The sequence below is a fragment of the Chrysemys picta genome, chromosome 1, assembly GCF_011386835.1.
Source record: "Chrysemys picta bellii isolate R12L10 chromosome 1, ASM1138683v2, whole genome shotgun sequence".
NCBI lineage: Eukaryota > Metazoa > Chordata > Testudines > Emydidae > Chrysemys > Chrysemys picta.
In genome coordinates, this window is record NC_088791.1 from 123,135,022 (window position 1) to 123,160,809 (window position 25,788).

Consider the following 25,788-nt stretch of genomic DNA (forward strand, 5'->3'; position numbering starts at 1 on the left):
TTTTGAGGGTGTATATATATCTCGGCACCAAGGCCTTGTTTGGGCTAACATATTTGTTAAAATCTCTCACTGTTGCACTAGTGTTAGTGGTACTAATTGCAGAAGCACTAGTATAGACCCAACCAACTTCATTTTAACCTCCATATCATCCATCCCTAGTTTCCAGCTACATCACAATGTAAAGCTACTGATTAAAGTGTCAAAATACCAAGTCTTCATTTATTGAAACATAGTATTCATTATAATAAAATATTTGTTTCTATGGGAACAGATTTTTTTTTATTGAGGTTATACAACCAAAGAACAGGTTTTAATATCTGTTGAGTTGCTTCTTATTTAGTTGGTACTCTATTAATTGGGCCTCTCACTCCCAGTTGGGAGGATAGATTGTCCACTGGGGAGTCCTATTTAGGAGATTCTACTATATTTCTCAAAATGGGAAAAAGGCTTGATTTTTAACTAGAGAAGGGCTCAAAATGAAACCCTAGAACTTAACATGCTAGCACTCATTGTTCAAAATCTTTACTCACATGTATGGTCCCATTCACTTCAAAAGGCTCATACTTGCACCCTCATCACTTTATTCCCATGTATCTAGGATTTGGACCTTTAGATACCAATCCTGCAAACCCTACGCACATATATAAACTTATCCATGTAACCCATTGACATCAACAGGTCTGGTCACTTGTGAGTAAAGGCACAAGTGAGTATGTTCGTAAGTGTTTGCAGGATTCGGGCCTTAGAAGGCTCTTTGGGGCAAAGACTTTGTCATCTTTTATGTGAAATGCTATGTAGACATCTGGTGCTGTCAAAATATAACTACATATGCTGACTGGGGCAAATCGTCGTGTATGCCTTTGTGTGGAACTTCCACTGTAGTCAATGGGAGCTCTGTGACTAGAGAGCTGACAGACATAGGTACATGGTGTTCGCTTTAAAACGATAGTGCAAATCCGTTGTTTTTATACAGGATATCTTTTCCAAGAAATGGGTTCGTTGAGCACTCTAAAATTGCAAATTTTTGATATTACACTTCCATTCTCCAATTTGTATCAAGGATAAAGAGGGGAGATATCCCATCTCCTAGAACTGGAAGGGACCTTGAAAGGTCATCGAGTCCAGCCCCCTGCCTTCACTAGCAGGACCAATTTTGATTTTGCCCCAGATTCCTAAGTGGCCCCCTCAAGGATTGAACTCACAACCCTGGGTTTAGCAGAGCATCAGACCGGGTTTAGCAGGAATTTTTGTACTGTCTGTGAAGGAAAGGAATTTTTGTACTGTCTGATGTATTTTTCTTTCTTTTTTTTAAATGTGTACTTGCATGTCTACCTGTGTAGGCAGAAAAAGCTAGAAGTGGCCATGGAAGAAGAAGGTCTGGCAGATGAAGAGGTAATATCAATTGAAATACATTTGAAGGCTTATCTTTCATGGATACTGTTTAAAGCTGGTGTTCAATGAGTATATGGTTGACTGTTAACAGTCTTATTATCTAACATGATACGGAGATTTTTTTAATTATATAAATTTTGCTGTTGTAAACAAACAGCATATTTTAGTTTTTAGCCATTAATAAGCTTTACATTTTTTTAATAAAAAAAAGTTGCTCACACCCCTGTTCAGTATTTATGATAGAGGCACCCAAGAAGAATGTAACATAACACTTGTTTTTTGGAGTACAAATATGTTTGAAATTCAGTCAGGAGTTGGGAAGGAAAGAAAAAAGGGCCAGAAACACTTGGATGATACAGGCAGAAGACAAAATACACAGAAGAGAGGATCTAGGTTATGAGCCCTGATTCAGCAAGGTGTTTAACTATGTACCCAACTTCAAGCATGTGCCTAGTTCCACTGAAGTTAATGGGAGTTGCATATACTCACCCGAGGGCTGAATTTGCCACAGTGGCTTTATATTTTAACTGAACCAAACCTTTGTTTTTTAAAACAGTAGGCCTAGCTTTTCCTTCCCTTACACCAGCTTTATAGCAGTAAAGGAGTTAACCCTGCTTCACAGCAATGTAAGTGAGAAAAGAATCACATCCACTGGATCTTTCAACATTTCCTCCATTAAATTGCCATGCTGTGGTCATTCACATCATTGTTTCTTGTATTGCACTTTACGTGATGCAATAAGAATACAATAAAATCTATCTCAAACAGTTCTTGTATTGGTGCATTTAACATAACATCTCTCTTTAGAGAGAGAGAGAGAGTAGAGAGCAAGTGAGCATATAATGCCATCTTGTGGCTTTAAATGATAATAAAAATATAGTATAAAAAATATGACTTCATTGCCTGACCCTGATGGGGCTCAGCGTCTTTAAAACTCCTGTTAACATCACTGGAAGGTGAGGTGCTCAGCATTTCTCAGAATGAAGCCCTTTGACACTTTCATATATTAAAATATATTGGGACTTGCAATGACCATCCAGTTGCCTGCCTAATACAAATAGATTTTGGTGTAGATGGTAAATATTGATCTCTGCTGCCCAGCAGGCTACCCATGGATGCCTTTTGCCTTTTCTCCCCCTGTCCAAGTCATGGAATCTGTGCTTTTGCTTTTCTTGACCTTTCCCACCTGTCCAGCCCCCAAAGTAGAATTGTCTTCTGGGCCAGTGGATTTTACCCAGTGGCATCTGTAGCGGATTCCAACCTCTTGTGTGTGAATGGCCAAGTTTTGAAGACTCACTGGAAAAAATACTTTGAAATGCCATCAGTTGGTATCTGTCCTCCCACTCATACCCAACCTCAAGAGTTGTAATTGGGTTTATTTAGGTCATTGCACAGTGGTATGTACTTTAAGCAAAGTCTCTTTCCTCTCTCTCATGTATAGTGGAAACCAGTAACTAAACTTCCCCTCAGACTTGTCGGTGTAAATTTTTTTTTTAAACTGTCTCTCTTTATGCATGTAGCACAAAAAACACACAACTGGGGCTGGAGTACAGGTGCAGTAAGAGCTGGGCAAGAATCTGTTTTCCTGTCCTGTGGAAGATTTTGAAAACATTTTCTGTCCTGAATCCGGATGAAAAGTTGAAATCTCAAATATTTTTGTAAACTGAAAATAAAAAAAAAAAACATTTGTTTTGGGTCAGTTGAAATATGTTTCATTTATTTCAAAATGTTTTGTTTCAATTTCAACTATTTAATTTTTTTTAGTATAACTAGTTTGTATTGCAAATCAGAAAAAAATCATTTTGAACAGGAAAACCAGAATTTTCCATTTTTAAGATGATGAAACTAAAAATTTTCAAGTAAAAAACAAAAACAAAACCATTTTAACAGACTTTTTCCTGCAAAAAGTATTGGTTTTGATGAATCAATACTTTCTGACCAAAAAAAATTTCATTGAAAAATTCCCCACCATCTCTATAATTGTTCATAAAATACCAATGTTATTATCGTAAAAAAGGAGAACTGAAGCAATTTTTTTGTGGAAGCCAATCTCTAATTACTAGGATGAGTTCTTCCTAGGGGGGACAGAATATTCACACCTGCTTTTTGTGGGGTTTCTTACACCTTCCTCTGAAGCATCTGATGCACATCATGTGAGAAACAGAATATTGGACTAGATAGACCAGAGATTTGATGGAGAGTTACATTTCCTATGGTCTAAAACTTTCTTTTTCTAAAATATAGTTTTATATATTCAAAATATTTTCAGTTATGTATGTTACTTAACTTACAATAAACTTTGTAATTATCACGTGATATGTTTCCTTAGAAAAAACTACGTCGGTCACAGCATGCACGCAAAGAAACAGAATTCCTGCGACTGAAGAGGACTAGGCTTGGCTTAGATGACTTTGAATCGCTGAAAGTTATAGGAAGAGGAGCATTTGGGGAAGTATGTGTCCTCTTTGCTTGGAAGTGGGTTAAGCTAAATCAGAAAAAGTTATATTTATTCTGGAATAAGAGTGTCCACATAGGGAGTTATTCTAGAATAGCTATTTCAGAAAATTTGCAAGTGTAGACAAGCCCTTAAGGTTTACTGTACAAATTAGCATTCTTGGTCTAAAGAACGTGATGTTTGATTTGACTATGAATTTGTCAAAATACTGATCATCCCAAAGAGAGATCTAAAATCTGTTGATCACTAAAGTTAAAAAGACAACTTCTGATTTGGTGTAAAAGTGTATAATATGGATTATGTCATGTTTAGTATCAGAGGGGTAGCTGTGTTAGTCTGGATCTGTAAAAAGCAACAAAGAGTCCTGTGGCACCTTATAGACTAATAGAAGTATTGGAGCAAAAAGTTTCGTGGGTGAATACCCACTTCGCAGGGCCGGCTCTAGGATTTTTGCTGCCCCAAGCGAAAACAATTTTGCCCGCTCCCCCCCCGCCCCGTTTTTTTCTTACCCCACCCCCGGCCCCGCCTCAACTCCGCCCCTTCCCCAAATCCCCAGCCCTGCCTCCTCCCCCCAGGCTCTCAAGCCTAGGAGGGAGGGAGGGAGAGGGAGGAGCAGCGCGTGCGCCGTGGCCACTCAGGGTCTCCCCCTCCCTCCCAGGCTCTCAAATCCGGGAGGGAGGGGGAGATCCCGAGTGGCCGCGGCGCGCGAATCAGCTGTTTCGCGTGCCCCGAGAGCCTGGGAGGGAGGGCGAGCAGCGGCGCGCGAGCGGCAGCAGTGGAGGTGAGTTAGGGCGGCCGGGGCACATTTTTAGGGGCGGCATGGCCCGCGCCAGAATGCCGCCCCTAAAAATGTGCCGCCCCAAGCACCAGCTTGTATTGCTGGTGCCTAGAGCCGGCCCTGCCACTTCGTCAGATGCATGTGGTGGAAATTTCCAGAGGCAGGTATAAATATGCAGGCAAGAATCAGTCTAGATGTCATGTTTTTCTTTCTTCCGTCTTCCTGATTTTAAAATCAAATGCATCTTTTAAGTGCCAACAATTTTCAATCCTCCAAGATATTACAGTTAACAATTTTGTGAGGTATATTAGAATGATGGTTTTCTATTTAATTTTAGGTACGCCTCGTCCAGAAGAAAGATACGGGTCATATTTATGCAATGAAGATATTGAGAAAAGCTGATATGCTGGAAAAAGAGCAGGTTTGTGGAATGGAATGCTCCTAGGTTTATAGTAAATACTTTTTGTGTTTCTGTTACTTATACTAGGAAATTACTGAGATTATAAATTCGTTGGGACAGGGACCATTAGTTTGTCCTGTGTTTGTTCTGCACCTAGCACAGTGGGCTCCTAGTCCAGGACTAGTGCTCCTAGGCACTATGGTAATACAAATAATAATAAAGGTTAGAAAATAGGGTAGTATAATGGCATTTTGAAAAGTGTTGTCTTTATAAGCTCCTGGGGGAAGGAACAATGCCCTTTTTCTTCAGATTTTATAGTACAGTAGGGCCTTTCATTTTCAGTTTTTATTTTATTTAATTTTTCCTGGGAATTTATCAGTGTTTATTACCACAACAACAAGAACAGGTGAAAATCAGTGCAAAAAAGTATTAATAATTTTTCTGGGTAAATATCGGGTTTATTTTGGTGGACGGAAAGACAGAAGAAAAAAGTATTCAGTAGATTAATGCTTTGCATTCCGTATATCAATGTGGTTTGCTGCAGAACTAAAACGGAACTCAAAACACAATGTCACCTCTGAGTTTAATAAAACAATATATCTCAAGTCCCCAAATAAAATTGCTTATTTGAATAAACAGTTTACTGTTGTAGACTTAGAACTATTAGCCTATAAATATTTACATTTTAATAATTGGGCGACACCATTTGCAACGCATACACTCATTCATCCTTTTCTCCTACTTATTTAAAACTTAAAAAAAATTAATCACGATTAAAAAAAATTAATTGCGATTTAATCACTGTTTTAATCACACTGTTAATAGAATACCAATTGAAATTTAGTAAATATTTTTGGATGTTTTTCTACATTTTCAAATGTATTGATTTCAGTTATAACACAGAATACAAAGTGTACAGTGCTCACTTTATATTACTTTTGATTACAAATATTTGCACTGTAAAAATGACAAATAAAAGGAATAGTATATTTCAATTCGCCTCATACAAGTACTATAGTGCAATCTCTTTATCATGAACGTGCAACTTACAAATGTAGATTTTGTTTGTTTGTTACATAACTGCATTCCATAACAAAACAATGCAACCTTTAGCGCCTACAAGTCCACTCAGACTACTACTTTCAACCAATCGCTAAGAGAAACAAGTTTGTTTACATTTACGGGAGATAATGCTGCCCTGCTTCTTATTTACAATCTCCCCTGAAAGTGGGAAAAAAGCGTTTTCATGGCACTTTTGTAGCTGGCACTGCGAGGTATTTACATGCCAAATATGCTAAACATTCATATGCCTGTTCATGCTTCGACCACCATTCCAGAGGACGTGTTTCCATGCTGATGATGCTTATTTAAAAAAAAATGCGTTAATTAAATTTGTATCGGGGGTAGCCATGTTAGTCTGTATCTACAAAAACAACAAGGAGTCTGGTGGCATCTTAAAGACTAACAGATTTATTTGGGCATAAGCTTTCATGGGTAAAAACCTCACTTCTTCGGATGCATAGAGTGAAAGTTACAGATGCAGGCATTATATACTGACACATGGAGAGCAGGGAGTTACTTCGCAAGTGGAGAACCAGTGTTGACAGGGCCAATTCAATCAGGGTGGATGTAGTCCACTCCCAATAATGGATGGGGAGGTGTCAATTCCAGGAGAGAAAAGCTGCTTCTGTAATGAGCCAGCCACTCCCAGTCCCTATTCAAGCCCAGATTAACGGTGTTAAATTTGCAAATGAATTTTAGTTCTGCTGTTTTCTCTTTGAAGTCTGTTTCTGAAGTTTTTTTGTTCAATGATAGTGACTTTTAAATCTGTAATAGAATGACCAGGGAGATTGAAGTTACTGGCTTACGTATGTTACCACTTACTGGCTTATGTATGTTACCATTTCTGATGTCCGATTTGTGTCCATTTATTCTTTTGCGGAGGGACTGTCCGGTTTGGCCAGTGTACATGGCAGAGGGGCATTGCTGGCACATGATGGCATATATAACATTAGTGGATGTGCAGGTGAATGAGCCCTTGATGGTGTGGCTGATGTGGTTGGGTCCTCTGATGGTGTCGCCAGAGTAGATATGTGGACAGAATAGGCAACGAGGTTTGCTACAGGGATTGGTTCCTGGGTTGGTGTTTCTGTGGTGTGGTGTGTAGTTGCTGGTGAGTATTTGCTTCAGGTTGGGGGGTTGTCTGTAGGCGAGGACTGGCCTGCCTCTCAAGGTCTGTGAGAGTGAAGGATCATTTTTCAGGATAGATAGTAGATTGTGGATAATGTGCTGGAGAGGTTTTAGCTGGGGGCTGTATGTGATGGCCAGTGCTGTTCTGTTATTGTCCTTGTTGGGCCTGTCCTGTAGTAGGTGATTTCTGGGTACCCGTCTTGCTCTGTCAATCTGTTTCCTCACTTCCCCAGGTGGATATTGTAGTTTTACGAATGCTTGATAAAGATCTTGTAGGTGTTTGTCTGAGGGGTTGGAGCAAATTCGGTTGTATCTTAGGCCTGGTCCCCACTAAGTCCCCACTTCGGACTAAGGTACGCAAATTCAGCTACGTTAATAACGTAGCTGAATTCGAAGTACCTTAGTCCGAACTTACCGCGGGTCCAGACGCGGCAGGGAGGCTCCCCCGTCGATGCCGGGTACTCCTCTCGCCGAGCTGGAGTACCGGCGTCGACGGCGAGCACTTAACCAGACGCGATAAATCGATCCCAGAACATCGATTGCCTGCCGCCGGACCCTCCGGTAAGTGTAGACGTACCCTTAGGGCTTGGCTGTAGACAATGGATCGTGTGATGTGTCTTGGATGGAAGCTGGAGGCATGTAGGTACGTATAGCGGTCAGTAGGTTCCGGTATAAGGTGGTGTTTATGTGACCGTCACTTATTTGCACTGTAGTGTCCAGGAAGTGGATCTCTTGTGTGGACTGGTCCAGGGTGAGGTTGATGGTGGGGTGGAAATTGTTGAAGTCCAGGTGGAATTTTTCAAGGGCCTCCTTTCCGTGGGTCCATATGATGAAGATGTCATCAATGTAGTGCAAGTAGAGGAGGGGCACTAGGGGACGAGAGCTGAGGAAACGTTCTAAGTCAGCCATAAAAATGTTGGCATACTGTGGGGCCATGAGGGTACCTATAGCAGTGCCACTGACTTGAAGGTATAAGTTGTCCCCAAATCTGAAGTGGTTGTGGGTGAGGACAAAGTCACAAAGCTCAGCCACCAGGCGTGCTGTGGCCTCATCAGGGATACTGTTCCTGACAGCTTGTAGTCCATCCTCATGTGGAATATTGGTGTAAAGTGCTTCTATATCCATAGTGGCCAGGATGGTGTTTTCAGGAAGAACACCAATGCATTGTAGTTTCCTCAGGAAGTCGGTGGTGTCTCGAAGATAGCTGGGAGTGCTGGTAGCATAGGGTCTGAGGAGAGAGTCCAAATAGCCAGATAATCCTGCTGTAAGAGTGCCAATGCCTGAGATGATGGGGCGTCCAGGGTTTCCGGGTTTATGGATCTTGGGTAGCAGATAGAATACCCCTGGTCGGGGTTCTGGGGGTGTGTCCATGTAGATTTGTTCCCATACTGTAGCTGGGAATTTCTTGAGCAGATGGTGTAGTTTCTTTTGGTATTCCTCAGTGGGATCAGAGGATAGTGGCCTGTAGAATGTGGTCTTGAAGAGTTGCCTGGCAGCCTCCTGTTCATAATCCGACCTGTTCATTATGACTACAGCACCTCCTTTGTCAGCCTCTTTGATGATAACGTTAGAGTTGTTTCTGAAGCTGTGGATGGCATTGCGTTCTGTACAGCTGAGGTTACGGGACAAGTGATGTTGTTTGTCCACAATTTTGGCCTGTGCACGTCTGCGGAAGCACTCTATGTAGAGGTCCAGTCTGTCATTTCGACCGTCAGGAGGAGTCCACGCAGAGTTCTTCTTCTTGTAGTGTTGGTAGGAGGATTCCTGTGGGTCAGTGCACTGTTCAGTGGTGCGTTGAAAATATTCCTTGAGTCGGAGACGACGAAAGTAGGCTTCCAGATCACCGCAGAACTGCATCGTGTTCGTGGGGATGGTGGGACAGAAAGAGAGTCCCCGAGATAGGACAGACTCTTCTGCTGGGCTAAGTGTGTGGTTGAAAAGATTGACAATGTTGTTAGATGAGTTGAGGGACCACTGTTGTAGCCCCCTGTGGCAGGTAGGAGTTTAGATAGCTTTCTGTCCTTTTTTATCTGTAGAGAAGTGAAGAGTACATTGTAAATGGCTTGTCTCATTTTTGTAAAGTCCAGCCATGTGGAAGTTTGTGTAGAAGGCTGGTATTGTATGAGAGTCTCCAGTTCTGAGAGCTCATTCTTGATCTTCTCCTGTCTGCTGTACAGGATGCTGATCAGGTGGTTCCTCAGTTTCTTTGAGAGAGTGTGGCACAGTCTCTCATCATAGTCAGTGTAGTATGTTGATTGCAATGGATTTTTTACCTTCAGTCCATTTGGTATGATGTCCATCTTTTTGCATTTGGAGAGGAAGATGATGTCTGTCTGTATCTGTGCAAGTTTTTTGTGCACAAATTAAATTTGTGACTGAACTCCTTGGAGGAGAATTGTATGTCTCCTGCTCCATGGTTTTACCTGCATTCTGACATCTATTTTGTGTTATGGTAGTCTCTGACGACGACCCAGCATATGTTGTTTGATTTAAGAACACTTTCGCTGCAGATTTGACAAAACATAGAGTAGGTTCCGATATCAGATTTCTAAAGATAGCTACAGCATTCAAACCAAGGTTTAAGAATCTGAAGAGGGACGAGGTGTGGAGCATGCTTTCAGAAGTCTTAAAAGAGCAACACTCCGATGCAGAAACTACAGTACCTGAACCACCAAAAAAGAAAATCAACCTTCAGTTGGTGGCATTTGACTCAGATGATGAAAATGATCATGCATCGATCTGCATTGCTTTGGATCGTTAAAGAGCGGAATCCATCGTCAGCATGGATGCATGTCCTCTGGAATGGTGGTTGACGCATGAAGGGACATAAGAATCTTTAGCACATCTGGCATGTAAATATCTTGCAACATTGGCTAGAACAATGCCATGTGAATGCCTGTTCTCACTTTCAGGTGACATTGTAAACAAGAAGAGGATAGGATTATCTCCTGCAAATGTAAACAAACTTGTTTGAGTGATTGGCTGAACAAGAAGTAGGACTGAATGGACTTGTCGGCTCTAAAGTTTTGCATTGTTTTATTTTTGAATGCAGTTTTTTTTGTACATAATTCTACATTTGTAAGTTGAATTTTCATGATAAAGAGATTTCACTACAATATTTGTATTAGGTGAATTGAAAAATATTATTTTTTACAGTACAAATATTTGTAATCAAAAATAAAGAAAAGTGAGCACTGTACACTTTGTATTCTGTGTTGTAATTGAAATCAATATATTTGAAAATGTAGAAAGCATCCAAAAATATGTAAATAATTCTATTATTGTTTAACAGCATGATTAATCACATGATTAATTTTTTTTAATCACTTGACAGCCCTAGTTTAAACTGAAAAAGAAGGGGCTTAAGTACAGGGCATTCTGTCAGTACTCTATATGCAAGAGGCTTCTTGAAAAAAATTTCTTGGCCCAAATTAAAAATTGAGATATGGTTGTTAGACCCTCTGCTGGTCAAATGTTTGTCCCTCCCATTGTTTGTTTTAAATAGATGTTCCATTGAATAGGTACATGACTGAAACATAACCTGTGGCATTAAACGTAATTGTTATGTCTACACTGCAGCAAGAAGTGTAACTTCCGGCTCAGGTAGATATACCCACGCTAGCTCTGGCTGAGCTAATGTGCTAAAAATGGCTAGGGCAGCACGGGTGGTGGCACAGACTAGTAGCCAAAGTACAGTCCCACCCTATCTCCTGGGTTATACACTCACGCGGCTAGCCTGTGCCGATGCAACAACACTGCAGTTTTTAGTGTTGGCTCTATCAAAGCAGGTGCAGGTACATCTGTCCCAGCCAGAAATTACACCCACAGCAACAGTATAAACATACCCACAGGGAGCATACACTTGCTGAATGTTCCACTGCCTAATGTGTTCTGTAGGAACAACGCATTGAAGATAAATGCAATAAAATCTACAGTTGACACTGGGAGAGATCGTCATGATTTGTTTTTAAACTAAGTTTAATTGTATGCAATATCCTCATTCTGAAAAGGAGGGAGTGAGGAAAGAAATCTTTTTCAAGGTAGTAATATGGGATAGCTTAACTAGGGGTAGACAAATAACTTGAAGCGAGTAGGCTGCTGTGGGGAGGTGACAGAATGAGGAATGTGAAGTCTACTGTCGTCACAGAAATATTTCTGGCCAGTAGAGTTGAGTGGGAGGAGGGGTGTAAAAAAAATTGTATTAAAGTTCAGGTCTCTATTGCTTGGTGAAAATAGCTCTGAAAGCTGGAAACATGTAAGAGGATTTCCTTCTATTTAATAATTTCTTGTATCGCATGAAAAACCTTCAGCTGTCAGGGATTGTTGTTCAGCTCTTCATATTTCAATTTCTTTAAGAATTAGGAAACGCACAGTGGGATATAGCGCTTAGCTGCATTATCCTTAAGTTCTAGTGAACCTCGCTGAGTTACCTCATACCATATAGTCTTTCTGCACCAAGCCTCTTCTCCGCTGAAATGCTCCCCCCTTTACAGTGCCACAGTTCACCCAACTGACAGTGCTGCAGACAAAAATAGTACGTCAAGTTCCTTTTCCACCTGCACTACGCTGTAGAGACTGTTTCCAGATAAGAGTTCCAAAGCCTAGGATATTTCTCAGTGCATTTTGTGAACAGTTGATTAATATTTTTCAAAAGTTTTGCTAGTAAGTTGTATTCAACCAACGGAATATCATTTGGGATATTTCACTGCAGCTCAGGCACGTGTATTTTACCTATATCTTCTGCCAGACAAACAGGCTCTGAAGTAAAAACTGCTGAAATTGGCAGTACCAATGTATCTCTCATTTCTACAGATGTGGTTAATTTAGCAACCAACCCATTCTTATTAGAGATGATTCATCCTCAACCATGCTATAAGGAACCTATTATACAAACCAGTTATCAGCTCACTTGGGATACATAAATGAGAGGTCTGATAATTATTGTCAATAATAATACTCCACCCATCACTTTACCTCTGTTTCATGATTTAAGACAAGATCCTACACTTTACCCAATACTTGTACCGGGCTTTCACATTGACTTTCAAATTACATTCCAGACATTTGTAGATATCTATGAATTCACAGTTGGGAAAGTTACATTACAGACCCGACCTTGACATGGTTTTATACTTTAATATGTAAAAAAAAGCCTTTCTTGAAATAAAAAAATCCAATAGCCAGTTTCAGTAAAACATCCAAAGAAATTCCATTTTTCCACAAGCTCTGTTCAACTACTGAATATTATGCATCCAATAGAAACACCCTTTACAAACAGCACTCTACATTTGGGAATGTTTTGAGATGGTCTCTTAAATCAGGAGTTTACACAGCAGTCATGATTTTTTGGAGGCAGAGTTATTCTCCCACAGTTGGCTTCACAGGGATTCTGTGTGGAGATGTGTACCAGGGCCGGCTTGTTCCTGCCTCTGTTCAAGCCCACAAACTGCTCAGAGACCTTTTACTGGTAAAACACTCCATGCAGTTTATTTACCACAGTGTTTCCACCACTCTTATATGCTGTACCGCCTTATGCTTACTGTCCTAGGGAGCCCTCAGCTCTGGAAGCAGGGGAGATCTTGAGATCTCTCTCCCTTTTTCTGCTTCCCCTCTCTTCCTTCCTTCCTTCCTGTGCCTGTTACATCATCTGCCTGATGGGCTAGCCTCTTAGTTCTCCTCAACCCATCAGTTAGGCACAGCTCTTCTTAATGAGGTCTACTCTAGAGTAATTAATTAGTTACAGTGACCAGAGTGTTGGCTCAGCTGCTGTTGCCCAGCACCCTGACACAGGATTATAAACAGTTTCTTCATCGGAGATCATGAACAATGCAGTGATTGGTACAGTAACTTAATATTAAAGTAATAATTGTCCTTGATATTAATGACAATTTGTTTATTATCTGTGCATGTAGGTGGCCCACATCAGAGCAGAAAGAGATATATTGGTCGAAGCGGATGGTGCTTGGGTGGTGAAAATGTTTTATAGTTTTCAGGATAAAAGGAATCTTTACCTGATCATGGAGTTCCTACCTGGAGGTAAAAAGCAAACCAATGAGTTCAGTGGCTCAGTGATTAAAGTATTTATTCCTTTTTTATGTAGTTGATGACAAAAGCAATCTTAAATACTTGATGCTAATGGGATTTTTATGCTATGTTAAGTTCCAGTATCAGTGATATCCACATTCCTGCATTTTTTTTTTTTTTTGAGCCTTTAAAACATCTGTAATAATAGTTGTGGTTTTGGATTAAATAATTCCTGTAATCAGATGTTCTGCTGTTCTCTACTGATGCCAATAACTGTGAAAGTGGCTATTACTGAAAACAATTACTGTGTGGTATATGTTAGGAGATACGTAATTCAACTGACTCCACTTCACTGAGTACCCTACTTAAAAATCCAGTTAACAATTTTCAGCTGGTTCCTGCTAGGTCCAATTTGCCAAACAGGCTTTGAAGCAGAGTAACAATGGGTCTGTTGGGCTAGCAGTTCCTTGGAGTATTGGCCTTGCAGTTGAAACATGCAGAAGCCAACTGTAGGATTCTAATGAAATCTACCGCTATTTCCAGTAGGGTTATCCTTGGTAATTAAAATGCACTGGTCTTTCTAATGTGTTTTTCTCTGTGGGTAGGTGATATGATGACCTTACTTATGAAGAAAGACACTTTAACAGAAGAGGAAACACAATTTTACATTTCTGAAACTGTGCTGGCCATAGATGCCATTCATCAGCTGGGATTCATCCATAGAGATATTAAACCAGATAACCTCTTGCTGGATGCCAAGGCATGTAACTTGTTTGTAAACTATTTAAATTTAAACCTACTGTCTGATGCCAATCTCCCTTACACTAGTGTTAATCAGAAATAACTCCATTGAAGCTATTAGCATTACACTAGTCTTTAACCTGGAGGGAGTGAAGTCAGAATCTGCCTCCCATATTTTATCTTGTAGAACATCTATACAATTAGCATAGCAAAAGTAGCACTAAATTGTTTTACTTTACTGAAAGTGTTTACAATGGGGATCTTCTTAGATGCTAGAAAAGACCCATCCACAATGTCCAATGTACTTGCAGACTGTAGCCTCAGGCTAAAACCACATTCACATACATTAATTGTTGTTTCAGAGTAGCAGCCGTGTTAGTCTGTATCCGCAAAAAGAACAGGAGTACTTGTGGCACCTTAGAGACTAACAAATTTATTAGAGCATAAGCTTTCGTGGACTACAGCCTACTTCTTCGGATGCATACAGAGTGGAATAAATATTGAGGAGATATATATACACACATACAGAGAGCATAAACAGGTGGGAGTTGTCTTACCAACTCTGAGAGGCCAATTAAGTAAGAGAAAAAAAACTTTTGAAGTGATCATCAAGATAGCCCAGTACAGACAGTTTGATAAGAAGTGTGAGAATACTTACAAGGGGAGATAGATTCAATGTTTGTAATGGCTCAGCCATTGCCAGTCCTTATTCAATCCTTTGTTGATTGTGTCTAGTTTGCATATCAATTCCAGCTCAGCAGTCTCTCGTTGGAGTCTGTTTTTGAAGTTTTTCTGTTGTAATATAGCCACCCGCAGGTCTGTCATTGAATGACCAGACAGGTTAAAGTGTTCTCCCACTGGTTTTTGAGTATTATGATTCCTGATGTCAGATTTGTGTCCATTAATTCTTTTGCTTAGAGACTGTCCGGTTTGGCCAATGTACATGGCAGAGGGGCATTGCTGGCACATGATGGCATATATCACATTGGTAGATGTGCAGGTGAACGAGCCCCTGATGGTATGGCTGATGTGATTAGGTCCTATGATGATGTCATTTGAATAGATATGTGGACAGAGTTGGCATCGGGCTTTGTTACAAGGGTAGGTTCCTGGGTCAGTGGTTTTGTTCAGTGATGTGTGGTTGCTGGTGAGTATTTGCTTTAGGTTGGGGGGTTGTCTGTAAGCGAGGACAGGTCTGTCTCCCAAGATCTGTGAGAGTAAAGGATCATCTTTGAGGATAGGTTGTAGATCTCTGATGATGCGCTGGAGAGGTTGGGGGCTGAAGGTGACAGCTAGTGGTGTTCTGTTATTTTCTTTGTTGGGCCTGTCTTGTAGGAGGTGACTTCTGGGTACTCATCTGGCTCTGTCAATCTGTTCTTTCACTTCAGCAGGTGGGTATTGTAGTTTTAAGAATGCTTGATAGAGATCTTGTAGGTGCTTGTCTCTATCTGAGGGATTGGAGCAAATGCGGTTATATCTTAGAGCTTGGCTGTAGACAATGGATCGTGTGGTGTGTCCTGGATGGAAGCTGGAGGCATGTAGGTAAGTGTAGCGGTCAGTAGGTTTCCGGTATAGGGTGGTATTTATGTGACCATCGCTTATTAGCACAGTAGTGTCCAGGAAATGGACTGCTTGTGTAGATTGATCTAAGCTGAGGTTGATGGTGGGATGGAAATTATTGAAATCGTGGTGAAATTCCTCAAGGGCTTCTTTTCCATGGGTCCAGATGATGAAGATGTCATCAATGTAGCGCAAGTAGAGTAGGGGTGTTAGGGGACGAGAGCTAAGGAAGCGTTGTTCTAAGTCAGCCATAAAAATGTTGGCATATTGTGGGGCCATGCGGGTACCCATAGCAGTGCCACTGACTTGAAGGTATATATTGTCCCCAAATGTGAAATAGTTGTGGGTGAGGACAAAATCACAAAGTTCAGCCACCAGGTTAGCTGTGACATTATCGGGGATACTGTTCCTGATAGCTTGTAGTCCATCTTTGTGTGGAATATTGGTGCAGAGGGCTTCTATGTCCAGAGTGGCCAGGATGGTGTTGTAGTCTGTTACTTTAAGAAAAGCATGAAGTACAAAATATACTGACAATGCTACATAAATGTTCAGTTTTTCTTTTAAATGATCATTGTAACTTTTGATGCAATTATTTAATTTGGCTTTTTCTCTGTTAACTGATCAGAAGGGAGATTTAGTGGTTAGAACAAAATTTTGAGAGCCATGAAACTAAACTAGTCTGTTACCTTAAGTGAGTCTGTTGACCACCTCAAATCTTTCTAAATCCAGCTATAAAACTGGATTAAAACACACTATCAAAATTGTTTAAGTATATTTCATTCTAATTGAGACTTCATAAGTAAACAATATTGTACTTTTCCATTCTTTTCCCCTCTAGCCCCAAGCATCAAATAAACAAACAAAACTCCTAAATTCTTTGGAATAATTAAGCATAGTTCATTCATTACAAATCATTTTTTCTTGATGTATAAAGATTCAGCCACTATAACGGTCTCTAGATAAATAATCCTGCACAAATCTGCAGTTCATGCATTTCTGAAGCGAGCAGGTAATGTTATTAAAACGTGTTGCTCCCTCTAACACTCAACTTTCCCAACAATGTTTTTATCTTCTCTGATTCTGTAGGGTCATGTGAAGCTATCTGATTTTGGACTATGCACTGGTTTAAAGAAAGCTCATCGAACTGAATTCTACAGGAACCTTACACACAATCCACCAAGTGACTTTTGTAAGTATAAAGGTGTTTGTTAAACGGCTTTAGACTGCAGCCTTTCCACACTGTAATTGTAAGCCTGTTAGGTTTCACAGAATAAACGAGACTGGGTTTGGTTGGGTTGAGTTGTTTTTTTGAGCGGGGGAACAGTAAACAGAATAGCTAGGAATTAGAGGAAGGAGATGGTGTTGGTTATTGTGTAGGTGGCACTTTTCTCTGAGTCTGAATTGAACCCATTCCCCATAATGTTAGAGGACCCTGTGCTGCTGGAAATATTCTTCCAGCTGATGAGGACATTCTAGCTGAAATCAGTAATGATCTCATGAAACTTCTTTCGTAATGGTAAGGGTGTCATCCTATTTGCCCTGGTCACATTTCAATGGTAGGTAACTAATTACATGCTACTGATCTAAATTCCCTCTGTGGTTTAATTCGGATTCCTGGTTCTTGACTTCCAGCTTTGCTCTGCAATGGCTGCCATGGTCAGAGGTGCCTGTATTTTATTGGTGGAAGGAGTAATCACTGTATATACATTACCAGGCCCGTCATAAAGGTGTTGAGCTTCAGTTAGTGTTTGTAAAACATTAAGAAATCCTTGGATCCTTGTATCAAATATCATTATTGTTGCTGTTGCACTTTAAACAATCCCCATCCTGGCAGTTTAGGATTGTTGGACATTACCTCCCTTTTCCCTCTCCAGTTCTACCAAAAAAATAAAAATCTGTAATAAAGCATTTTAAAGGTACAAAAAGATTACTTTTGTAAAAACGACATATCAATCAGGCTGATTTTTTTTTCTTCTACTCTTTCACAAATCTTTTAATGTCTAATAATTCTGTTTTGTAAATAAGCATTTCAGAATATGAACTCAAAGAGAAAAGCAGAAACGTGGAAGAAGAACAGACGACAGCTGGTGAGTCACTTCACAGTGGAACCTAGTTAAATTTTGTAGAAATAAAGTTGTCTGCACATACCTCTTTGTAAAGACAAACATGAGACAAATTTAAAAAATCTGCATTAATGTTCAAGTTGTTGCCTTAATATCTCAAAGGCCCAGATCACGCAAACATGAATGTACTTAACGTTGTGTGAGTAGTTCCACTGTAGTCAAGAGGCAGTGTGGTTTAGTGGTTAAGGCACCAAATTCAGTCACAAGACCTGAGGGCAGATCTTCAGTTGGTATAAATGTTCATAGCATGGAGCCATGGAAAGTTAGAGCACCTATTCCTGGCTCTGCCACTGGACCTGCTGTCAAGTCAAATTCACTACTTTGTGCTTTTGTTTCCCCTCCCACCTTTCGTTTGTCTTGTCATTTAGACTGGAAACTCTTCAGAGCAGGGATTGCCTCTCACATATGTTTGTATATTACCTTGCACAGTGGGGTCCCCCTCTCAGTTGGGTTTTCTAAGTGCTATCATCATACACTGAATTAATGCTAACAGCAAGTGTTTGCATGATCAGTGCCTAAGTGAGGACATTCAAAAACAGTCCAACAGCAAAGGTAACTCATCCACATTGTACAACTGTGTTCATATAATTGATTCAATGCTTTCTAAATCACAAACTGTCATATATTAAACTCATAAAATAATAACACAAGTATGTCTTTGCTGTATTTGAAAATATTAATAAATATTTATAAATAGAAAAAATAATAAACATTGTATATGTGTAGTACAGCCAAGCAAACATTACTTTCTGATCCTTAACTTTGGCATTTCTTGACTCGATAAAATTTACCTTAGAGGTTGAGCTGGTTTAAAAAATCTGAAACATTGGGTTTTCAAAACACCTATTTACTTGTGTGTTTTATAATTTTATAGGTTGTGTCTTCACTGCACGGTTAACTTGGGGGATTGGCAGTTGGGTGTGAGCCCCTGGGTGGGTCTAGTTCGGGTGTGAGCAGCCAAACCGTAAAGCCATACTTGAGCATGTCCACTAGACCGAGTCAACACTGGCACTGCACTCGCTTGTGTGAGGCACTAAGACTTCTGAGGTCTCATCCCATGGTTCTTTGCACTGCAGTAAAATGAGACGCTCTGTGATTGTTTCCTAGTGAATTATAGGAGAACTTGTCTGTCTTTCTGGGCACGGAGGGGGATCTGTGGAAAGGCATTGGAGAACTATCAGCAGTTGAGTGAGCCTGCATCCTCACTGCAAAGTAGGCAGGTTACCAGCCTGAGTGTAATTAGCATTTGGGCTTTAAGTAGAGATGAGTGACGTTCAAAATTTCCATCTGTCAGGAAATTCCTGACCAGCTCTAGCTTTAACCTGTACCCCAGGATAGGCCAGTGAGCAAAGCACACCTCACTTTTTTGTGTGTGAATGGAAGCCACGTTAGGGGAAACACCAAATGCAGGGTATGTCTACACTACGGGATTAATCCGAATTTATATAATTCGAATTTGGAAAACAGGTTGTATAAATTCGATTGTATGCAACCACACTAAGCACATTAATTCGGCGGTGTGCGTCCATGTACCAGGGCTAGTGTCGATTTCCGGAGCGTTGCACTGTGCGTAGCTTTCCCATAGCTATCCCATAGTTCCCGCAGTCTCCTCCGCCCATTGGAATTCTGGGTTGAGATCGCAATGCCTGATGGGGCTAAAAACATTGTCGCGGGTGGTTCTGGGTATATCCTCCCCCCTCTCCAGGAAGCAACGGCAAACAACGGCGTTTCGCGCCTTTTTCCTGGGTGAACTGTGCAGACGCCATACCATGGCAAGCATGGAGCCCGCTCAGCTCAAGACAGCAGTCATGAACATTGTAAATACCTCGCGCCTTATCGTGCAGTTTATGCTGAACAAGAACCTGGAAAACCAGGCGGCGAGGAGCAGGCTACGGCAGCGCGGCGAGGAGAGTGATGAGGATATGGACATGGAATTCTATCGAACCGCGGTACCCGGTGCTTTGAAGATCATGCTGTTAATGGGGCAGGTTATAGCCGTGGAACGCCGATTCTGGGCCCAGGAAACAAGCACAGACTGGTGGGACCGCATAGTGTTGCAGGTGTGGGACGATTCCCAGTGGCTGCGAAACTTTCGCATGCGTAAGGGCACTTTCTTGGAACTTTGTGACTTGCTTTCCCCTGCCCTGAAGCACCAGAATATGAAGATGAGAGCAGCCCTCACAGTTGAGAAGCGAGTGGCGATAGCCCTGTGGAAGCTTGCAACGCCAGACAGCTACCGGTCAGTCGGGAATCAATTTGGAGTGGGCAAATCTACTGTGGGGGCTGCTGTGATGCAAGTAGCCAAAGCAATCCCTGAGCTGCTGCTACCAAAGGGGGAAGCAGGTCATAGTGGATGGCTTTGCTGCAATGGGATTCCCTAACTGTGGTGGGGCGATAGATGGAACCCACATCCCTATCTTGGCACCAGAGCACCAGGGTACCCAGTACATAAACCGCAAGGGGTACTTTTCAATGGTGCTGCAAGCACTTATGGATCACAAGGGACGTTTCACCAACATCAACGTGGGCTGGCCGGGAAGGGTTCATGATGCTCGCGTCTTCAGGAACACTACTCTGTTTAAAGGGCTGCAGCAAGGGACTTACTTCCCGGACCAGAAAATAACCGTTGGGGATGTTGAAATGCCAATAGTTATTCTTGGGGACCCAGCCTACCCCTTAATGCCATGGCTCATGAAGCCATACACAGGCAACCTGGACAGGAGTCAGGAGCTGTTTAACTACAGGCTGAGCAAGTGCAGAATGGTTGTAGAATGTGCATTTGGCCGTTTAAAAGGTCGCTGGAGATCGCTATTGACTTGCTCTGACCTCAGCCAAAGAAATCTCCCCATTGTTATTTCTGCTTGCTGTGTGCTCCACAATCTCTGTGAGAGTAAGGGGGAGACCTTTATGGTGGGGTGGGAGGCTGAGGCAAATCGCCTGGCTGCTGAGTACGCACAGCCAGACACCAGGGCGATTAGAAGGGCACACCAGGAAGTGCTGTGCATCAGAGAGGCTTTGAAAACCAGTTTCATGACTGGCCAGGCTACAGTGTGAAATTTCTGTTTGTTTCTCCTTCATGAAAACCCGCCCCCTTTATTGACTCATTCATTCTCTGTAAGGAACCCACCCTCCCCGTTCCCCCAGCTTTCTTTCAAAGGAAATAAAGTCAATATCATTTAAAAATCATGTATTCTTTATTAACTGATTATAAACATAGGGAGAGAACCAACAAGGTAATCTGGGTGAGGTTTGGGAGGAGGATAGGAGGGAAGTAAAAGGCCACTGAACAAATTCAATGTAATGACAGCCTTTTGGTTGGGCTGTCCACTGGGGTGGAGTGGGAAGGTGCACGTAGCCTACCCCCCCGCGTTCTTACACGTCTGGGTGAGGAGGATATGAAACATGGTGAGGGGGGAGGGAGGTTATACAGGGGCTGTAGTGGCACTCTGTCATCCTGCTGCCGTTCCTGAAGCTCCACCAGACGCCAGAGCATGTCCGTTTGCTCACGCAGCAGCCCCAGCATTGCAGCCTGCCACCTCTCATCTCGAGCATCCCTCAGGACCTCGCGTTCACTGGCATCTTTCCTAAATTTAGTTACAGTGTCCTTCCACTCATTCAAATGAGCTCTTTGATTTCGGGTGCATTCCATTATTTCAGTGAACATGTCGTCTCTTGTCCTCTTTCTACGCCGCCTTATCTGAGATAGCCTTCATGACGGAGGAGGGAGGCTTGATAAATTTGCAGCTGCTGGAGGGAGGGTTGAGAAAAAGGAGAGAAGTTTTTTAAATGATACATTTTACAGAACAATGCTTATACTCTTTCTTGGTGAAAAACACTATTCACATTACATAGCACATGTGATTTCAGTACAAGGTCGCAATTTCCATCTTAATATTGAGTGCCTGTGGCTTTGGTGTTAGAGATCACAGACGCAGGTCCGGGCAATAGAATTCAGCTTGCATGCAGCCATGGTAAGCCATTGTCTTTCGGCTTCTGCGCCCTCCTTTCCCACATACCAAGCAAAGCCCGTTGACTGCTGCGGTTTTCCTGTTAACCTTCAGTAGCAGAAAACAAACTAACCCCCCCCCCATCCAATTTTCTGGGATGATCGCTGTACCCCTCCCCCCACCGCGTGGCTGGTATCAGGGAAGATCCCTGCTAGCCAAACGCAAAAAGCTCAGGGCCAATTACCCCCCCTCCCCGCGCTTGGCTAACTGCAGGGAAGGATTTCTTTTCAGCCACAGTAGGAACGGCCACCTCTGTCCCCTTAATTAAGTTCCCATATTTCAACCAGGTTACCATGAGTGATATCACTCTCCTGAGGATCACACAGCAAGATAAAGAACGGATGTTGCTTGAATGCCAGCAAACACCGGGACCATACGCTGCCAGGCTTTGTCAGGCAATGATACCAGATTACTTGCTGCAGGCATGGCGTGGTCAAGTGTCCTACCATGGAGGACGGAATAAGGCTGCACTGCCCAGAAACCTTGTGGCAAGGCTTTTGGGGTACCTCCAGGAGAGCTTCATGGAGATGTCCCTGGAGGATTTCCGCTCCATCCCCAGACACGTTAACAGACTTTTCCAGTAGCTGTACTGGCCGCGAATGCATCCCAAGTCCTCAGGGCAAAGTAATCATTAAAAATGCTTGCTTTTAAAACAAGTTTTATATTTTAAAAGGTAAACTCACCTGAGGTCCCTTCCATGGGGTCATGGTCTTGGATACTGGCTTGGGAGGGTTGGGAGGGTACTTCAGTCAGGCTGAGAAAAAGATCCTGGCTGTTGGGGAGAACGGAGTGCTGGGTGCTCTCTGCAAGCTCGTCCTCCTCCTCCTCCTCCTCTTCCCCGTCCGCAGAATCCTCAGGTGTAGCTGATGAGACTATCCCCGACCCGGAATCCACGGTCACAGGTGGGGTAGTGGTGGCAGCCCCCCCTAGAATTGCATGCAGCTCGGCGTAGAAGCGGCATGTCCGCGGCTCTGACCCGGAGCGACCGTTTGCCTCCTTTGTTTTTTGATAGGCTTGTCTGAGCTCCTTGACTTTCACGCGGCACTGATCTGAGTCCCTATTGTGGCCTCTCTCCATCATGCCCTTGGAGATTTTTTTCAAAAGTTTTTGCATTTCGTCTTTTAGAACAAAGTTCTGCTAACACTGAATCCTCTCCCCATATAGCGATCAGATCCAGTACCTCCCGTACGCTCCATGCTGGTGCTCTTTTTCGATTATCGGCCTGCATGGCTACCTGTGCTGATGAGCTATCTGTGGTCACCTGTGCTCACCACGCTGGGCAAACAGGAAATGAAATTCAAATGTTCCCGGGGCTTTTCCTGCCTACCTGGCCAGTGCATCCGAGTTCAGATTGCTGTCCAGAGCGGTCACAATGGTGCACTGTGGGATAGCTCCCGGAGGCCAATACCATCGCATTGCGACCACACTAACCCTAATTCGAAATACTAAAATCGATTTTGGCGCTACTCCGCTCGTCGGGGTGGAGTACAGAAATCGATTTAATGAGCCCTTTATTTCGAATTAAATTGCGTCGTTGTGTGGACGGGTGCAGGGTTAATTCAAATTAACGCTGCTAAATCCGAATTAAAGTCGTAGTGTAGACCAGGCCTAAGAGCCTGAGTTAATTCTGCAGTGCAGATACACTCATATACAGAACAGTTTTAGTGTTTCAGGAGAGTTAGATGTTGAATGTACACTTTTTCCGACTACTTTTGTAATTTACTAATTACTAATTAGTAGGCTAAAATGTATAAAGAAATGTGATCTAAAAAATCATTGATATTTCAGTCTGTATGTACTATGGTCTCTTCACACTTGGGGGTCGGAGGTGGCAGTCTAACTTCAAAGTTATTTTTGGTTCTGTGCTTGTGTATCTAAATGAACAGTCTCTTGGGTTTTATGTATTCTGATTTATCAAATTACTTATCCTTTTCCCACTAAATATCAGTACTCTGTCTATTAATTCCAGTAAGTTTTTTTTCCACAGAACTTTAAAATGGTGAGCGTATAATCCATATAAAGAGCCCACCCAACCCCTACTTCTTTTTTTTTTTTCCAGGCATACTCTACTGTTGGGACCCCAGATTATATTGCTCCAGAAGTATTCATGCAGACTGGGTACAACAAGTTGTGTGACTGGTGGTCTTTAGGAGTGATTATGTATGAAATGCTAATAGGTATGTTATCATTACCAACCCCAAGATAGATTTCAGGGTCAGAAGGGACCATTAGATGACTGAGTCTGACCTGCTGTATAACACAAGGCATAGAATTTCATCTAGTAACTTTTTTCACTGAGCCCAACAGTTTGTGCTCAACTAAGTAGATCTTCCAGAAGGGCATCCACTCTTAATTTGAAGACATTAAGAGATGGAGAATGCACCACTTTCCTTAGTAGTTTGGTCCAGTGGTTGATCACCCTCACTGTTAAAAATTGTTACAGATTCAGTCCCCTTAACCTTTAATTTTACAATTCCAAAGGTATTTTGTAGTTTTCAAGGAGAGAATTTTTTTAGTTGACGTTGCCATGCAGAAATTTTTGAGGGAGAAGTAGCAAAGTGACTTTGGTTTATGTCAGACTGGGCCTTGGTACACTTTTTTCTAATGTTGGAAAAGCTCATTAAGCTTTTTTCCATTTATATAGGGTATCCACCTTTCTGCTCTGAAACGCCACAAGAAACGTATAGGAAAGTTATGAACTGGAAAGAAACGTTGGTATTTCCTCCAGAGGTGCCCATTTCAGAGAAAGCAAAGGACTTAATTCTAAGGTTAGTAACTAAAACTTTTTGTGGCCATTCAGACCCATAGACATGATCCTCTTCCATTACATTCATTTTCCAGCGTGTGGAGAAACTCATTTCTGCAGGGTGGAAAGGTGCTGAACTCATCTCCTTCTCCCCATATAACCATTTCCGGAGGCCAAGCTTACTGGGATGGAAAGTTCAGCTCGCTGGGCCAGATTCTGCTATCACTGAAGTTAATGAAAAGCTTCCACTGAAGTTGATGGGAGCAAGAGTAGGCCCTAAGGAGGGAAGTCCTGAATTACACTAATTTATATGTATTAAAGACCTGATCCTGCTGTGCTGAGGCTGACAGAACCCCCATTCAATGGAAGTTTTGTCTGTATTAGGACTACATGACTGGGCCCTGAAAGAATATAAGAGATGGGGAGAGAGGAGGAATAAAGGGAGGATCATGAAGATGCAGGAAAAGAACAGTGATAATAGATTTTTTTGTGTAATACTTGGTCTTGTAAAGCATTAGATGCATGGACTGCATAGGCTGCATTAGTCTTTATTACAGCTACCTTTCAAAAGATATAACTTTAGAAGCAGTCTTTTGTGACAGGCACCATAAAAATTATTAATAATGGTCCACAGTTATCTGGGAGAAATTATTCAATCGAGTGGAAGATCAAAGCATCTTTTAATTTTAGACACAGAGAAAGTTTTAGGTTGAAAGAGAAGTTGAAGGATCCCAGCCAGGTACCTCTTCCACTTTGCCCTTTCTCCTATCCACTTCATCCATTCTTGGTAAATATTTCAATTTTTCAGTTTTTCAGTTGCACCTCACAAAAATTTGTTCCAAATTCTCATCTGAATGCTTTGCGTAAGGGAATCGGAATAATGCAACTTCAAATCTCTTAGCGTGTCTGTCTCCAGCAATAGAGACAGAACAGATCTGAAGGAAAAAGAATGTTTTAAAAATCAAATTTTCAGTTAGAAAAACTGAATAGCATCCAGCACGTAAAGCACATCAATTCAGAGCCAACAAAACAACGCAGCAGATATAATGAGTTTGACTTAATCAGCGCTTCTCAAATGCAGCCACTGTGGTTGCAGGTGGCCACCATGGGCTTTTCTTGCAACCACAGCCTCTTGGGCTGTGATGGGGAATAAGAGGGGCAAAGCAGTGCTTCCTTCCCTCCACTCCCCATTGCTCCTCGATGCACTGCCTTAGTGTTGGTTGCTGGGGCCTCCAGCAGGAGTTGGATCCTGTCCCCCTCTGGAGGCACCTGGGGCACAACGCTGGAGGAGCAGTCACTTGGTGAGTTCCCTTCTGGCCGTGGGGCTTCGGGGTCCAGCCCTGAGCTCTGGTTGCATGGTGGTGGACCCTAG

General features: G+C 42.0%; 1 protein-coding gene across 3 annotated transcripts in view; it reads left to right on the forward strand.

Annotated features, from left to right (window-relative positions):
- Nucleotides 1-25,788, forward strand: part of STK38L (serine/threonine kinase 38 like) — a 70,668-nt gene that overhangs the window by 36,533 nt on the left and 8,347 nt on the right. For all 3 annotated transcript variants that reach the window (XM_005296664.5, XM_042848483.2, XM_065569155.1), the window contains exons 3-11: nt 1,341-1,392; nt 3,722-3,844; nt 4,963-5,046; nt 13,128-13,251; nt 13,845-13,999; nt 16,627-16,729; nt 17,566-17,627; nt 23,730-23,847; nt 24,315-24,438. In XM_005296664.5, the coding sequence (XP_005296721.2) occupies nt 1,341-1,392; nt 3,722-3,844; nt 4,963-5,046; nt 13,128-13,251; nt 13,845-13,999; nt 16,627-16,729; nt 17,566-17,627; nt 23,730-23,847; nt 24,315-24,438 (945 nt within the window). The remainder of the gene's footprint in view (nt 1-1,340; nt 1,393-3,721; nt 3,845-4,962; nt 5,047-13,127; nt 13,252-13,844; nt 14,000-16,626; nt 16,730-17,565; nt 17,628-23,729; nt 23,848-24,314; nt 24,439-25,788) is intronic.